We start from the raw sequence: 16,340 nt of genomic DNA, 5'->3' as shown, positions 1-16,340 counted from the left end.
AGGAATCAAAATGAGCCTGGAGCAAAACCAAATTTGAGTTGGTGTCTGTCTTTATCTACATACTTTCCTGTGGGCATGAACAAAACTCATGTGGGTGTTTATTATATGATAGATTGAACAAACATGACACACTCTGAAACATTTCAATGAGAAAGACTTCGACCATTAACAAAGCACTTTGCTGTTCCAGCAAATGGAAATTAAGTTAAATTACGTCTTTATTAGCTTCAAAACACCCGCCATTAAAATACTTTCTGTTTCATAAGCACACACTTAGACATCAACAGTGTCGATCCACACTGAAATAAATATTTTTTTTTAAAAATGCTACAACTAAATCAGCACCTTAGTGTTAACAGATTGTTTCTACATCGATAATGATAAAAGGCACAATATTTGTTTCATATCATTTCATCACCCATTGTAAAGCTGGCGGCAATAAACAGAATGTGCAACATATTTTCTCTGGGTTTTAACATTACAGAATATTACACTGTTCAGTGCAGTTATTGTACTTCATAGGTATCACAGAGTAGGAATCATTTGAGTAAAGTGATGAGTAAATAGTACTCCCGCTTGAGACATTCTGAGCAGTTTACATTCTTTCATTGGGATAAAATTACTTAAGAGATTGAGCAACATAAAAAAAACCACAAAGCCCATCAACCTGTCCTCTTTAGATCTTGTAGAGACCAAAGAAGTTGGCATAATGTGCAGGACTAAGATGAGAGGGTTGCGACACATTTACTAAAACTCTGTCGTATTTCTGCAGCTGCAGGGTGGAGCCGAGGTAACTCTCGGTGGTCCATGGGTACCCCGGCAGCTGGTTGCAGAAACCTGCTCTGTGGGCGTCCATCAGGGTCAGAGGTGAGGGGTGTCCTACTCTCCTCACAAACACAGTGTGATCAAACCCAGTTGTAGGTAAACACTGCTTAAAGATTAACTCCACTCGTGAGTAAATGTGGTAGAGTCCGCTCTCATTGACCTGCAGGGCTCCATCTTCAATCCGGTACGTCACTCCTCCAGCTGTGAACGCCCGACCGACCCTCGGCTCCCATCGCAAGGTTTTATGGAATCCATTTTTTTCAATCCGCCCTGCAAGAAGGGAGAGATTATGTTACTTCTTTTAGTCCTATGTAGGTTAGAGAATCAGAGTATAGTTTCACTTTTATTATAAATGTTACCTATCACATGTGCCGCAGCTCTCTTGTCTATGTTTTCTCCGTTCGACGCAGGTTTATAGAGACCTGAAACAACCATCAGATTAAAGTCACATCACCTCTTTTCCTTTATTTGGGAAGATTTTTCCCTGTTTTGGGAATAACTCTTTCATGGTGTTGGTGTTCAACTTACCAATTTGCTTTGCAGGTGTATTAATCTCTGGCTCACGTTCAACCTTATGTGAGATGAAAGACAGAGAAACTTCAATACCACATCACACAGACGCTTGTGTTTCTCTTTCAAACCTCTCTCAGAGCAGAGAGGCAGAGAGAGGATATCCTGTCTCTCTGGACCAGTGACCACAGATGGAACGATTAAGTCATTGGTTTGCATTTTTAAATGTCAGAGCAGAGTTGAGGTATTTTAATTCTTTAAATTATAACAAAGAATAAATTAAGTTATTAAAGTCTGTGGCTCTGTGGCAACTTTCCAGCTTACTTTTTCCATACTCCCACCTTACACCTATCACCCCCTCTCTATGTAATGGGGAGAAAGGTCACACCTTTGTAAAATGTTTGCAGCTATGCTCCCATTAAAAATGGCACAAGAGGCAGTATTACAGCCAAATCATTTTGTATTAATCAACACTCAACTACTTTCCTACATAATTTGCATAGGATCATCATTCTGCTACATCTTTACCGGTTTTTGGTTACATTTTCACATTCCTCCTGTTTTTCCACCTTGAAACAATTCATTTTCAAACACTGCTGCAGTCATCATTATCCTCTTAACTCAGTAAAAGCTCACTGAATTTCAAACATTTCTCTTATGTGTCCTTTCTTGCACTCTCCATGTACACCTCCACATCCATCCAAACCCAGTGGCTTCTTACCTTTTTCATCTCTTTCATTTCTGCCTTTATTTTGTAAATCTGGTAGGTTTCGAACCCCAGAGCTGCAAACACAAGCAGGAACAGGAACAACACAACCATGGCCAGACCAGGACTGACCCCCATGCATCCCCGACTCTTCCCACGGCTCCGCATTCTGCCCTGGGCAGGTGGAAAGGACCAGCAGGGCACAAGATTTGGAAGCTGGCCAGAGTTCTGTTGACCTCCACCTCCATCCACAAGAAACACCTGTGGGAATGGATAGCTCTGGTCACCCATCATGTTGTAGGTCCTACCGTGAGAGAAACTGTGTGTGCATCTACTGCCTCTGCATACAGGAGGTGTGTACTTTTGTCTGAGCACCTCTGTCTTAAAAACCAAGCATCAGCTGTCAAGATATTCACCTCCCACGGCCCCTCCCACATAGCATGGACTGCAGACAAGTGCAACGTAGTTTTCATAAACTCACACAACCCAAGAAACTATATCAACCCATCCATTTACTTGTATCTGTCCATACATCTACAATATTACTCTCCTCTGGTCTGCATTGCTGTAAAGTATTTATCTGTAATTACTTGTTAAACAGTATTTATTTACAACTACAAAACTTTATTAAACTTTATCACAGTTTGGTTCTTGTAAGTGATTACCAGTTCCACTTTCTTTTCACTGTATACATCTAAAATGTTAGCAAAGTGGTGGAAAGTAAGTAAGTACATTTACTCAAGTACTGTACCTAAGTACAATTTTGAGGTTCTTGTACTTTACTTGAGTATTTCCATTTGATGCTACTTTATACTTCCAATCCACTACATTCCAGAGGGAAATGTTGTACTTTCTTCTCCACTACATTTATTTGGTAGCTTTAGTTACTTTTCAGTTGAAGATTTGACACAATGGATAATATAACAAGCTTTTAAAATTCAACACATTGTTAAAGATGAAACCAGTGGTTTCCAACCTATTTGGCTTTTGACGTTTTACAAAAAGCAGTGTGTAGTCGAGGTCACATTTCAGATGTCTATGAGTTGTTAACAGCTCCACCAAATAGTGATTTTTCCCTCTAAACTTCTGACATGGTTTCATTTCAATAAATGTTCAAATGATCCAAGATTTCACCAAGAAAAAAAAAAGATTAGAGCAAAAGTCCAAAAACTGAAAACAGATTTGTGTATCAGAACTTTTGTTTTTTTTTTCTTTCCTCTCCCATTAATCATCTCACAACCCCTCAGATTTATCTGGTGACCCTTTGGAGGGTCCCAATCCCTAGGTTGGGAACCAGTGGACTAAACTAGCTAACTGTATATAAAGTAGTTGAAACTAGCTCCACCTCCAGCAGCTACAACAGTAACATGCTGCTCTAACACCGATGCTTCAGTATTAATAATCTAATGATAACATATAATAATATATCAGTCAGAAGGACCAAATGAGTACTTTAAGTTTCTACTTTATGCAGGACTTTTACCTGTAATGGAGTATTTTTACATTGCTGTATTTATGCTTTTGCTTAAGTAAAGGATCTGAGTACTTCTTCCACCACTGTAAAACAGTAGCAAAATGTGAGAGAAAGGAAGCAAGAGGTTTCAACTGACCCCCACCTCACTAACCACCAAGACCTTTTCACATGTTCCACGAAGGGAAAGACTGAGTTACCGCAAACAAAGTTACCTGACTAGCACTTCATATGCAATGTATCTGGTCTAGTGGACATGTTAACTTTCTTTTTCACAGAACTGGGGATTTTTTTTTTCTTTTTGGGCACGCCATACAGGCCTCTCAGGGGTGTCTTCTTCAACTCTTAACCATGTACTGAATCTGAATATTTGGTTTAGGGATTCAACCTCTTCAAATTGTATTGTTGTATTATAAGTAAAATGCATTATTCCTGCATATTACTCTTTATGAGGCAAAGTGTGTTAGTAAACAGTGATACAGCAGTTTCAGTAGTACACAGCGTATTCTTGGTGGGTAGACAGTGCTGCCACATGAAAAAGACATATGTCTCTGCATTGGCTTTTTTGTTTGCTGCTTGCCAGGACCTAGTAGCAAGAGACAGAAAGGCAGGTTTGTGACAGAGGGAGTGATACTTCAGAGAGGTGAGAATTAACCCTAGATAATACCTCAGAGCTGAGCTTACAGGAAAGCAGAATGCCGCTTTCCTCCCCTCTCAGTTCATACCGTTGTGGTCTTTCTGTCACTTTGGGGTTCGTTCAGGATACTGCACGATTACGCTGCTCCTACACTGTGGTTGCAGCAGTTTCCATAAGACATTAGCACTTCTCTGCTGGTTGATCAAGAAAATCCGTTTATTAATAGTAATTAGCCCTCTTTAGTGGGCTTTTGGTGGTTTTTGATAAAGGGCATATTTCCAACCTCATACATGGGAACTTGTGAAAAATAACCTTGCTGAAGAGGAGTGTTGCATAAAACTTCAGTTACACAAAAGCCTCATTATGTTGTGAAGCCAAGCCAGTATTTTATACTGTGCAAAAAGTAATTTTGTATTTTGTGTGTGTATTATAGTAACTGCAAAGGAAGCTCTAAGGACCCAGCCCTGTCCACCGTTAAAAGTAGTTTCGTTTCGTTTCTCCAGGCCCCTGTAAAGGCAAAGAGAAACCCACCTTGCATTGTGCATACAAAGCTGTAACTTAAGGGGTAATTACGTCAAACTTAACCATAAACTGCACAATGTGTCTGCATTCTACAAGCTGATGAGTCTGTTTCCCAGAAGTGTCATGCTGAAAGAGACTCAGCAGTGCAACAGCAGTGGCAGCACAGACCGGTATTAGTGGGAGGGTGGGGTTTGGGGTCTAACCAGGCTGTGTTCAGTGTTGCTGCTCCAGTTAAAATAACCAGAAAAGGGAGACTAAAATGAATCACTGAATCAGTAAGTTTTTCAGTACTGTGTTTCTCGCGCACTCTTCCTGCTCTCTGTTGTATAATGGAAGTAGCTGTGGTCATGATGAGTGATTACACAAATGAAGTAGCGCCTGAAAATGACAATGATATTCTTAGCCCAGAACGCTTTACATTACTAAGATCTTTCTGCAAACATACACTTTCCCTTACGCAGCAGTTTTTGTGACTAAGGCTTTCATTCAATATTAAAATGTATATTTTCTATATTTAATTGTATTATAACTACATTCTAAAATTGAGATATCATGATTTGCAGTTCTCATGTAAAAATTAATACGCTTTAAGCTTATCATCATTTTAAGAAAATGCAGGCATTTTTTAAATTAGAGGTTTAAGTAAAATCCTATTAAAAAGACTTTCTACTACATGGTTTTCAGAAATGATGTGATAATTGTCATGATATTAATTTTATCCATATGAAGTCTTTGAACTGGAACCGAAGTCTTTGAATGAACACAGAACATCAAGAGATTCCATCAAATAAATTCATTGTAATGTGAATTGTAGAAAATTGCGCAGCATTTTATTTCATGATCTAAAAGTATCACGTGTCCAACTCCTCATCAGAAGAAGAGTAACAGTCTAGTCCCAGCACATGACATGTCTTCTCCCCTGTTGTCCCAGTACTAGATGATTTCCCAGGTATCCCCTCTGCTGCTTCAAAGTCTGACTCATGTTCTCGGACAACATCTTTCTGTCCGACATCAGATCCCACTGTTGCCCCCTCATTGCTCCCTGCAGATCCAACAGTGTCTCTGCTCTGAGTTGAAAACGTTTGTCCTAAAGGGTGATTGTTGAGGTTCGGCAGGCCAGACTGCAGCACCCTGGCTAGACTTTGTGTTTGAGAGACGACTCGCTGATCTGACAGCCCTCTGAACGCAGCAGCAGCCACCGCCAGCCGCATATGATCAAAGCAGAGGGGCTGGTCCTGGCCTGCACAGACCTCTGAGGTCTCTGAGATTGGGTTGGTGGGAACAGGGGTTTGAAACCTGGTCTCCAAATGACGGGGAAAGCTATGTCTCTCAATGGCTGAGGTTTTGTGACATCCTCTCCAATCAGTGGCCAAGTCACTCTCACCTCCACTCAGCTGACTGCTACCATCATGTGACTCACAGGGCCGAGGGATTTTAACTATAAATGAGAGTAAAAACACATAGTTTAAGTAATTTTTTAAGCAAATATGCCAAAAAATGTGTTACTTTTATCTTCTCAAATGTGATGATTTTATACATTTCGTAGTCATACATTATAGTAAATGGAATATCTTTGGGTTTTGGACTGTTGGACAAAATAAGACATTTAAAGACATAACTTTGGACTCTGGGTAATTATAACCATTTTCACTATTTTAAGACATTTTATAGACAAAACAATGAATCGGGAAACTAATCATCAAATTGATCAATAATGAAAATAATTGTTAGTTGCAGCCCTGCAAAACAGATTAGACAAGTGTAAGCAGTAAAAGTTATACAGTCACATCACAACCTTCACCTGTATTATGGCTAACATCCTTAGATGAACTTTTCTTTAGCATCATACTATTTCTCAACAACTTCAACAGTATGAAAGAGATCAGCCATAGCCCATAACACACTGACCAATGCTTGGAGAGTCTTGTGTCTCTGCTCTCCGTTTACAATACGCTCGAGGAGTCCATGGCTTGTGTTTACAGGAGGGGTCAAGAACTCGTAGTTTGGCGATGAAGCTTTTGTACTCTTTTTCTAAAGCCTCAATGTGCAGCTGGAACTCCGCTATCTTCCTCTCTGGGTAATGAGAGAGTTGGGACTGCTGGGAGGGAAAAAAAGACAAAAACAGACACCGTTCATCTTTCAGCAGAAAATTCAGTCATCAGCGACAATTGATTTTACACATCAATAACAATTCACTAACCTGCAAATAATATTCTATTTCATTCTTGATACTTGGTATCCACTTTTTCACAGAGGAAGCTGAATTAAGAGTAGACTGTGGAAGAAAGGGGTTAGCTGAAACATTTGAGTTCAAGTCAAAGTAAATGGTGGCGATGTGATAACTATTTATAACTTCTTTATTACCAGCTTGGGTCTCCGCTCATTTACATCTTTGAGTCGTCCCTCTGTAAAGAAAGTATTGAAAGGAAATGCTTAGTATTTCCTCTGAGTACCATGTTGTGTGCTAAATGGGAAGAGAAAAAATAACACAAGCTTTTAATATTACTTCTTAAAAGGCAAATATGAAGACATTATGAGAACATTTACTCCCACTGGCAGGAATTTTGTCCGTTTATATTTTTCATTTCAACCACATGGAGTTAGTTTAACACCTGTTAGCACAACTGTGGCTAATATCATGCTATCTGGCCGTGCAACAAGGAGTTATTATCAGCAAAATATGAATTAAATGGCAGTTTATGTTGTGACTACAAGCTGCTTTACCCTCTCTCTCTTTCTGCAGCCACAGTCTGTTCAACCTCCCTTGTTGTTTCTCTTCGTTTCTTGCCATTACGAACGAGTCCTGAGAGTCTGCAGCACCGCGGCACAGACAAAACAAAGTCACATGACACAACCGTCATGCTTAGTTTTTTTCCCCCAAAACTTTATTTACAACAACTTCTCATACAAACAATTGTCATACAAAAACAGTAAAAAAAGAGAACAACTTTGTACAAGCCAGAGGAGTCCAAAGTCCATTCATTGTGAGTCCTTTTAGAGTTCAAATAAAATGTACTTCCTTAAAATTATTGAAAGTCCTTGTTGTCTTTTTTTGTTTTTCACATCTTCGATTAAAGTATCCCACTGTTTGACTTCAACAACACACCAATGAAAGCTTGGAGCCAAACCATTCAGATTTGTGAATGTGGAATTTACCAAGAATGAGCGGTAGCTGAATTATATATGTAATATTGCTTTTCATCCCACTGAACACAAAATACATCACATCAAACACATCAATCTGTACATTAGTAGGCCGACCCATTTCCCTATTCATTAAGTTCTGCATATCTAGCCAAAATAAATTTGAATGAGCACAGTGAAAAAACAAATGAAATATTGTTTCCCTATCTGAAATGTAAAAAACAAAAGCATAGTCTATACTTAGGTTTTGAATTTCTCCGAAGTACTTATGTGGTATTTGTTTCTGTGCAATATATTCTCATGTATATATCATTATATTTATCTCATACCCTCAAAAAATGTTTTACATAATGTCATTATACCTTGGGCCAGGTTTAAATGCAAATGTGTGAATTCCTTGTTGCAACATAGCATTAGCTGTTGCAAAAGTGTTGATTCGTGGAATACAACAGCAATAAAATGGAAAATGGTAATGGTAATGGGGGGATTTTGAAATAATTACAAAGAACTGCTGATGTAGCCCATCAAGTACCCACCATGACCTTCTTAGGTATCTGGTGGTTTGCTTACAGCAACTTTTGCATTTTTTTTATACAAGCATACAGGAAGAAACACCTCATGAAAAAGGAAGATGTGCATGACTAATAGATTAACAGAGATCTGGTTTATGGTTTACAGCTTTAAGAGATCATAATCAAACAGCACAACTTGCATCTCTGCAGATCATTTGTAGGGCAGGTCAGGGCAACGCACTGGTGGCAAAAATGAGCTGTGGGCCCCTTTTGACACGATTTCTCTCACCATCTGTGTATTAGTAATACTGTTTTTTTTAAATTATTTATACCGTGTATTATACTGTGAGAAGGTTTTCTCTCTCTCTTTTCATCTGGCCCTGGTTCCCAACATTACTAGTGTTTTGTGTATTAGATCACTAATTTCAGTCCAGTGTTTCTGTTGATTTAACAGTCATTTGACACAAATAATGGAATATGGGTTTCAGTTGAGAAGTTTGTGTTTCACATTGTTATATTTTGTTGAAGGGCTTCACTCCTGCTGTGATCTTTTTTAAGAGTTTTATGACAGTTGGGCAGATTGTGTGCTTAATCAGCGATAGTGACAACAGCTGTACATCGTTGGCTGCACGAAGCAGTGAGTCACTAGGCACGCTCAAGCTAAGGTAGAAAGGAAAAACCTGTTCTGTTGTCAATGGTATTTTGGATAATTTGGCTCACTCATGGCTGTGGGTGTGTGTGACCATAGGAAATTGTGATTGTCAGTATTAACATAGAAATCCTCCATAGATGGTGTTCTGTATGTTGTGAAGGCTTGGTATCAGTCTAGCTCATCCTGTGGTTACCTGAGTAGATGGTACATTCCAGTTAGGTGGGGCTGAGAAGGTAACAGGCCAGTCACTAGTCAGCTGTGATGGAATAGGGAAGATGGCAGGTGATCTTTTTGCTTCAGCAACTTATTTTTGTTGAGTTTCCTGAGGTTCATTTTTGCCTCTGTTTCATTCATGTTTTTGTAAAAACAACATCACCATTTTTTTTGCACATACTCCTACCTGCTCACCTGCGTCATTAACATCCCTTTAAAAGTTTCCAGTGCCAAACACCATCTGCCCTTTATATGAGGTGGCTGCACTACAACTTGATTGATGAAACACATTATGCAGATGTTCAGGCAAAGCAGGCAACTGCTAATCCAGCCCTGGATAAAAGTGTATGTGAAATGCGGTATAATACGTCTCTGACAGAATTTTTTTAACTTAAAGAACTGGGCACAGACCACACAGCAACCACATCAAAACTTGTTTTCATCAAAATTGCAAATAAAATTTTGGAAACACAGCAGGCAGCACTAAACAACAGCTCATGCAGATGGGTATGTTATTAGTTTTGCAGGTATTTGGTCATAAATTAAAGTACTGGACAAAGTGCATTTTAGACCAGATGATGGTGGTAAATGAAAAGTCATGTTACACAGTTTATCCTGAGGGTAGCATGAATGTCTGTACCTGAAATCATGGTAATCCTTCTAATAGTTGTTGAGATATTTCACTCAAAACTACAAACGTGAACTGCATGGTGGCATAAGGGTAAAAGTCAGGGAATCTCCACATTCAGTGGGAATCATCCTCTGAGGACCAAGAATGTCTGTACACTTTGTTTTGCCAATCCATCTAGTAGACATATTTCCCAGGATAAGTGAAAACTTTGACCTGCTGGTGGCGCTATAGGAAGAGCCATGGGATCACCAAAGTCAGTGAGATTCATCCTCTGGGAACCACGAATGTTATGACAATCCATCCAGTAGCTTTTGATATATTTCAGTTAGGACTGAAGTGGTAGACTGACCCACAAACCAACAGACCAACATTGCCATATAGAGCCATGTCGCTAGCATGGCATAAATGTATATACCAAATACTATCTTTTTTCGATGGCCATCATTCTTTCTTTTGCAGCAATATTTATGGCAAATTTATGTCTGAGATGTTGACATATGTGAGTATAATCCTGACCCAAAGAGAAAATTCTCCTTTCTTCATTCAAAATTTTAATTGAGGTCTGTTTCAGAACTGGGATTTTATTGGGTTTGGTGTTCAAGAGCATTTTATTGGCATGGATAGTTTTGGACACGGGAAGGGGGTTCATGACTTCATACTTGCTACATTACTATGGTACATAACCTACAATTAAAAACCCTTAACAACCAGACTGTGCAGTCTCTAGTCATGTCTAAACAAAAATTACAGTATTTATGGTTTTGTTTCCATATTAAAATTTTGTTTCTGTCAGATAATTTATGTTAAAAAAAATACCTTTCACAGCATATGTTATGACATTCATATGGTTTCATCAATGATTAGATTCGCTGAACATATAGATAGATAAAAGGTAATATCAATATAATTTGCTCTCTTAACCTCTTTTCCTCTATTTGATGAGAAACATCTGTCTCTTTAGTAAAGTTGCAATGTTCTCATGTTCCGGTGTGTCTCCACTCTCTGCCACCTGCAGTGCTGTCTTCCTCAAGTTATTGGTAGCCTGCAGATTCACCTTCTTTTTCTGCCCCATGAGCCCAGCTTGCACCCAGCCCACAAGCCTCTTCACTACCTTTTGGTGTCCACCTCGTGCAGCGCAGTGCAGAGGAGTGTCTTTACTGTGATCTGTAGCATTGATCTTTGCCCCAGCTTCCAGGAGCAGCACAGCCACACTATCATGGCCCTTCTCAGCTGCAGCGTGAAGTGGTGTTTTCCTCCATGCATTCTTCTCTTCTATCCCCTTGTTGTTGAGTGACTGTAGAAGAACTGAAACCACGCTAGCATGCCCATTAGCTGCTGCACAGTGCAGAGGTGTGGAACCATCCATGTCTTTAGCTTCTCCTTTTGCCTTGTACGACAACAGTGAAGTCACAGCGTCTACTTTTCCTTCCATAGCAGCCAGGTGGAGGGCATTTTTTTTCTCGTTATCAGTGCAGTTTGGGTTGGCTTTGGCTGACAGCAGCAGGTCTACTACACAACTCTCTCCTTGGGAAGAGGCTGCCCAGTGCAGGGCTGTCCTCCCTAGCCTGTCTTTCACTCCTGGGTCTGCCTTGCCTTGTAGAAGCTGGATCACTGTCTCTGCATGACCTTGCCCACTGGCTAAATGTAGAGGGGTCACCCCATCCTGGGCCATTGCATTTACCTAAAGAAATGGCACACAACTTTCAGCATCAACAAACATACTGTAAATATCTGCAACATGGACACCTATCAACAACTGCTTCAACAAGTACCTGTGCTCCAGCTCTTAACAGCAGACCAACTAAGTCTGACCTTTTATACTGAGCAGCCAGATGTAGAGGGGTTTGTGCTTTAGGTCCAGCTCTGTTGGGGTCTAATTCCTTTTCCAGCAGTGTCTGCACTATAGGCAAACTGCCACTGTGGACAGCCAGGTGCAAGGCTGAGGAGAGATCAGATAAAGTAGCATCCAATTTGGCTTGTTTTGCTACTAGTACTCTGAAAGGGAAAAAAAAAGAAAAGAAAGTCACAATTCACTCCTATCTCTGAATGGAAACATTTAAAGCCACATGTAAAAGGTGATATAACAAAGAATATAGCAGGCAGCAATTCATGCCTCCACCTACAGATTTGACCCAGGAACACTGAAAATGAAGGACTGGAAGCAAAAGGGACAGCATGACTTTTCACTGGAACTGTCAACAGATTGTCATTTATGCCACTAGAATATTTTGAGCAATACTATAATCACAAGTATTACACATATTGACTTAAAATTCTTCTGTCATGAGACAGAGACAGGGCTGGAAGTAGGGTATATTTAGCTTTTTTTCTTGAAGACTGGCTTCAATTGAATGATTGACAGAAAAGTACCTTATTGATCCACTGAACTTATTAAATCCACTATTCAATACAGTACTGTTTCAGCTCTTTGATCTTTGTAGTCTTTTTGTGGATTATCTCAGGATGGGATAGATATAAATATGTGCCAGTTTTATGTTTTGTCTAACAGTGTTCTGAGTGGGAGGGAGATTACTTTAGAGGGAGAAAAATGAGAGAGAAAAGGAGGAACATTTTCCGTTGTGGAATTGCTGTTTGTATATTTAACTCTAAAAAAATGTTAGTCACTGATAAAATCATAGCTCTCAGAATGTGAAGGCATCAAAGAGACCAGTCGGTGTGATTTAGCAACATGCAGTCCTTGCTGGAGGATGTCACCTGAAGACTTCTGTGTGCCCCAGCTCAGCTGACAATAAGAGAGGGGTGTATCCTTGTTTGTCAGACATGTTCACATTTGCTCCGCTGTCTATCAGAGCAGTTACCACTCCATCGTGGTTCTGTCTGACAGCTGAGAAGAGAGCAGGACCCAGCACTTCTCCACTCAGAGCTCCTCTTGCTTTGAACAAAATATAATATCAGCTTGAATGTTCACAGGTTTGTGCTTTCTCAAAAAAGGAAAGTCAGATAATCAGATGGTATATCTGCATTTAATATCATAAACTGAAAAGACTCACCAAGCAGCAGATGGAGAACTGATTCTTGATTTAGTTTAATGGCTTCATTTATAACATCATAGTCCACTTTAGCCCCTGCATTTAGAAGAACAGTCACTGTTTTCTCATCGCTCCGGGCAACTGCATAAAACAGAGCTGTTTTTTTATTGTTGTTTCTGGCATCGACAGCAGCCCCGCTCTGCAGAAGCATCTCAGCCAGCCTTGAGTTGTCTTCCATGGCTGCCATGTGGAGAAACGTGTCCTGTGTGTGGCTTTCAGACTGTTCTGCCTCCTCCTTCACCAAGACTTTTACAGAATTCAGGTGCTCATTTTCTGCTGCCAGGTGAATGGGAGTTTTGCCTTGCAGATCCAGAGTGTAGTTGAGGGTCCCGGCCTTTATGAGGGCTCTGACTATCTCAGTGTGACCCCTGCTGGCTGCTCTGTGAAGAGCTGTGTGGCCCTTATTATCCCTCAGGTCCAGTCTGGCTCCTCTCTGAAGCAGGAGCTCAATAATGGATAGATGCCCATGCTCAGCAGCTACATGTAGCAGTGTCTCATTGGAGGAATTGACAGTGTTGATATTAGTGTCATTTAATAGATCATTGGCCAGAGCCACCTCCCCATCTGAAACAATCATGTGGATGAGACTTTCTGATTTGCTTTGTGCTGGTTCATGGTCCCCTAATTTTAAAATTGGCACAGTGTCTCTGCAGTGGCTAGATCTTTTTGTCTTTGAGGTGGCAAACACACTATGAGTCTTCTGAGTGACACTTCGATCAGCAACATTATCCATTCCCTCCTGTTCCCTCTCCAGCAAATATCCAATCAGCTGTCTGCTTGTGTCTCTAATTCGTTCATTCACACTCCCCAGGTAAGTCTTAATTCGCTGATAAAGGTCAGGTTCTGCCAGCATGAGACAAGGATGGAAGAATTTCCGACATGCCCTCTCACCCCTGGCCTCCAAGATGTCCAGGACCCTAGAGTTCTGGTCTTTGCGAGTCCTGATGGTTAAAACAATTGATCTTTTTGCAGCTGTCATGACCCCCTCTGTAACAAGTAGCTCCAGTAGATCCTCGGTATGTGAGATCCCATAAACCAGATCTCTTCTCTTCGCCCGGATCACATCTACAGCATAGGGATTCATATAGTTTGATGCTGCTTGAGCATCAAAATCCTTGAGTACATTCATCATTTTAAATGAAATCTCAAACCTGTGTACACTTTAACACATTGTGATATCTTGCGGTTCTGGCTGTGTGTTTGTGTGTGTGTGTGTAGGGGTGTATTTCACACCTTATTGCTAAGGGAAATACATTGCCCTAGCAACGAAATACAGACAGAAGCCATTCATCATGCAAATCTATCCAGTTTAACCTGTGCTTTGTGAGATTATGTGACAAACTAGCATTGTTACTTTGATTAGGGGAAGCATGGCAACAGCTATATATTATTATCCTGTAGTTTGAGATTATAATTCATTGTTTATTATTATGGGCTTAATCAGAGCAGAAATCTTATTTTCCATTTTGATGTTTCAAACAGTGACCACAATAACAAGTTTTGAAATTCAGCTGTTTATGTGTGTGACAGAGTGAGAGAACGAGGGAGGGAAAGCGCACATCTGTCTCTGCATGAGTGAGCCTGTGTGGGTGCAAAAATGGTGCACTCCCTGGGTAACCCCATTCTGCTTAATCTCTGATTCACATCTCGCCTTTATGTCAAAGGTGACGAGTAGCCCAATTTTAATGATCTTGTGGAACCTTAAACCACAAACACAAGCTGAACAGTTTCTCATGTCAAATGCCACAATAAGTCAGTGGAAGAATTCTCATCCTTTACTGTAAATAAGAGCAATACCCATTCAAGATCTTACTTAACTAAAAGTAAATATTATCAGCAAAATGTACTTCAAAATATCAAAAGTACTCATTATGCAGCAGAATGGCCTCTTACATGCATTAACATGTAAGCAACAGTTTAATGTTGTAGCTGGGTGCTAGAGATCATTTTAATCCATAATAAAGTGAATCCATAACACTGCATCATATTAAGATGTTTATATATTTTTAATGTAAAATATTAATCTGACAAGGAGCTAATAGAGCTGTCAAATAAATGTAGCAGAATATAAAGTAGCCTACAATATTTCCCTCTGAATTGTAATGAGGTAAAAGTACTTGATTATATCATAGTAAACATACAATTATTGCAGATTTAGATTCATGGATTTCACTGCAATCTTTTTTTTCCCCCTTTAACTTTTTGATGTTGTATGAGATACGTTTAGTCTCTGCTTAATCTTTTCATTGATTTGCCCTTGGGAAGCGAGTCCAATCTTCTTTGGATAACTTCTCAGGACTCACCGTATGGTGCAGATTACAGAGTCGCTCCACTTCCCGTAATACACGCCTCCACCGGAGTGACGTAGATCTTCCGAGCGTTCCCTCTCCTAATATGGTAGGGAAGGACACCTCTTTCCGGAATGATGTCATGCTGCCCCAAGTTTGAGAAATCAGAGCGACTGAAAGCAGATTTATAATGAATATCGGCAATTTATGTGTATGTGTATGTATTTTATGATAAATCAATCAGAATAAACCTTCCCTTAGACTATCATCAACTTTCTCCATTTGTTTATCATTTCGTTGTTAATAATATTATTGTAATATTGAATTGGACTGATGCAATTTCATTTATTTATGCCCTTATTAAGATTTTTTTTTAAAAATAGACAGTTGAATAGCTGCATTTATTCTACACAGCACATTATGGAAATCTTCCATGTGGATTTAGGCTATATTAAAATATTAATAAGAAGAAAAGAAAAAAGAAAGAAAAGGCCAAACAGCAAGGCTACATAGACGTAATGGGCCGATGAAGTAGATGAAAATTTCGCTTCACTTTTAAGATACATTGTGTATCAAAGTCAGACTCAAAACTATCCAACAAGCCCTCATAGTTCACATCAGTTTTTTTCTTTCTTTCTTTGCTTGAAATCGTGACAGATCTGTTTGGATTCATGCTCAGAGCAACAACTGATGAGCCAATGTAAACTACAGTGAGAGACTTTAAGAAAAGCAACAACAGTTCATCTGTCAGGTCTATGTCGCCATCTAGTGTTTCATTATAAGCAGCACCGTATGCAATATGTGACCTGCCCCATCACATTCATCAGCTGTAGTTAATATTTACATGAAATTTCCTGACTTTCAAGTTTTTACTTCATAAATTTGAGGTATATTTACACAATTGAAGATGTGACCAAAACAGTGAATAAAACTAAACTGCATTTATTTACTAAACTAGTCATAACTGAAAATACTGGGCTGTGTTTCAAACATTTATCGAGATTAGAAAATAGTATCAGTATCAGCTATAGTTGTTGTCTTGTGTCAGTCGCTGTATTTAAAGACCTGTCAGTGATTTTTAGGGATAACAGATTCCAATCTTCTGTTTTGATTTGTGGTGGTGAAACTATTCTTTTGTTTATTTTCGTTACTTTTAAACTTTTTCAGAGAGGTGTTTAC

General features: G+C 39.5%; 3 protein-coding genes across 4 annotated transcripts; all 3 read right to left on the bottom strand.

Annotated features, from left to right (window-relative positions):
* Positions 1 to 200: 200 nt before the first annotated feature.
* faslg (Fas ligand (TNF superfamily, member 6)) lies at positions 201 to 2,808 on the bottom strand. The gene is made up of 4 exons (XM_042417114.1): positions 2,057 to 2,808; positions 1,354 to 1,396; positions 1,185 to 1,247; positions 201 to 1,095 (listed from the first exon to the last, which is right to left on the bottom strand). Exons 1-4 carry the CDS (start codon positions 2,333 to 2,335, stop codon positions 677 to 679), a joined length of 804 nt encoding a protein of 267 aa, XP_042273048.1. The 5' UTR covers positions 2,336 to 2,808; the 3' UTR covers positions 201 to 676.
* Positions 2,809 to 5,449: 2,641 nt separating this feature from the next.
* si:dkey-86e18.1 (uncharacterized protein LOC557342 homolog) lies at positions 5,450 to 7,539 on the bottom strand. Of its 2 annotated transcripts, none has more exons than XM_042416966.1 (5): positions 7,396 to 7,539; positions 7,036 to 7,076; positions 6,872 to 6,946; positions 6,580 to 6,766; positions 5,450 to 6,109 (listed from the first exon to the last, which is right to left on the bottom strand). In XM_042416966.1, exons 1-5 carry the CDS (start codon positions 7,460 to 7,462, stop codon positions 5,523 to 5,525), a joined length of 957 nt encoding a protein of 318 aa, XP_042272900.1. In that variant the 5' UTR covers positions 7,463 to 7,539; the 3' UTR covers positions 5,450 to 5,522. The 2 variants fall into 2 exon arrangements, with proteins under 2 accessions (XP_042272900.1, XP_042272899.1); XM_042416965.1 differs by having other exon boundaries at positions 6,580 to 6,769; positions 7,396 to 7,538.
* A 2,897-nt stretch (positions 7,540 to 10,436) lies between these two features.
* Positions 10,437 to 13,957, bottom strand: LOC121900513 (CARD- and ANK-containing Inflammasome Adaptor Protein). Its single transcript, XM_042416927.1, has 4 exons — positions 12,822 to 13,957; positions 12,539 to 12,712; positions 11,596 to 11,818; positions 10,437 to 11,504 (listed from the first exon to the last, which is right to left on the bottom strand). The coding sequence occupies exons 1-4, from the start codon at positions 13,955 to 13,957 to the stop codon at positions 10,755 to 10,757; spliced, it is 2,283 nt and encodes a 760-aa protein (XP_042272861.1). The 3' UTR covers positions 10,437 to 10,754.
* Between the last annotated feature and the right edge of the window lie 2,383 nt (positions 13,958 to 16,340).

Source organism: Thunnus maccoyii, chromosome 7 (genome assembly GCF_910596095.1).
Source record: "Thunnus maccoyii chromosome 7, fThuMac1.1, whole genome shotgun sequence".
Lineage (NCBI taxonomy): Eukaryota > Metazoa > Chordata > Actinopteri > Scombriformes > Scombridae > Thunnus > Thunnus maccoyii.
The sequence above is the reverse complement of the archived record's forward strand: the minus strand, read 5'-3'. Positions and strand labels throughout refer to the sequence as shown.

Coding starts and splice junctions, on each gene's coding strand:
- si:dkey-86e18.1 (XM_042416965.1), bottom strand. CDS start 7,462: ATGGCAAGAAACGAAGAGAAACAACAAGGGAGGTTGAACAGACTGTGG. Junction 6,947..7,035: donor ATGAGCGGAGACCCAAGCTG/GTAATAAAGAAG, acceptor TTTCTTCCACAG/TCTACTCTTAATTCAGCTTC. Junction 6,110..6,579: donor ACAAGACTCTCCAAGCATTG/GTCAGTGTGTTA, acceptor TCTCATTTATAG/TTAAAATCCCTCGGCCCTGT.
- LOC121900513 (XM_042416927.1), bottom strand. CDS start 13,957: ATGAATCCCTATGCTGTAGATGTGATCCGGGCGAAGAGAAGAGATCTG. Junction 12,713..12,821: donor CTGCTTGGTGAGTCTTTTCA/GTTTATGATATT, acceptor GTTCAAAGCAAG/AGGAGCTCTGAGTGGAGAAG. Junction 11,505..11,595: donor TGTTAAGAGCTGGAGCACAG/GTACTTGTTGAA, acceptor CCATTTCTTTAG/GTAAATGCAATGGCCCAGGA.
- faslg (XM_042417114.1), bottom strand. CDS start 2,335: ATGATGGGTGACCAGAGCTATCCATTCCCACAGGTGTTTCTTGTGGAT. Junction 1,248..1,353: donor TACACCTGCAAAGCAAATTG/GTAAGTTGAACA, acceptor TGGTTGTTTCAG/GTCTCTATAAACCTGCGTCG. Junction 1,096..1,184: donor AGCTGCGGCACATGTGATAG/GTAACATTTATA, acceptor CCCTTCTTGCAG/GGCGGATTGAAAAAAATGGA.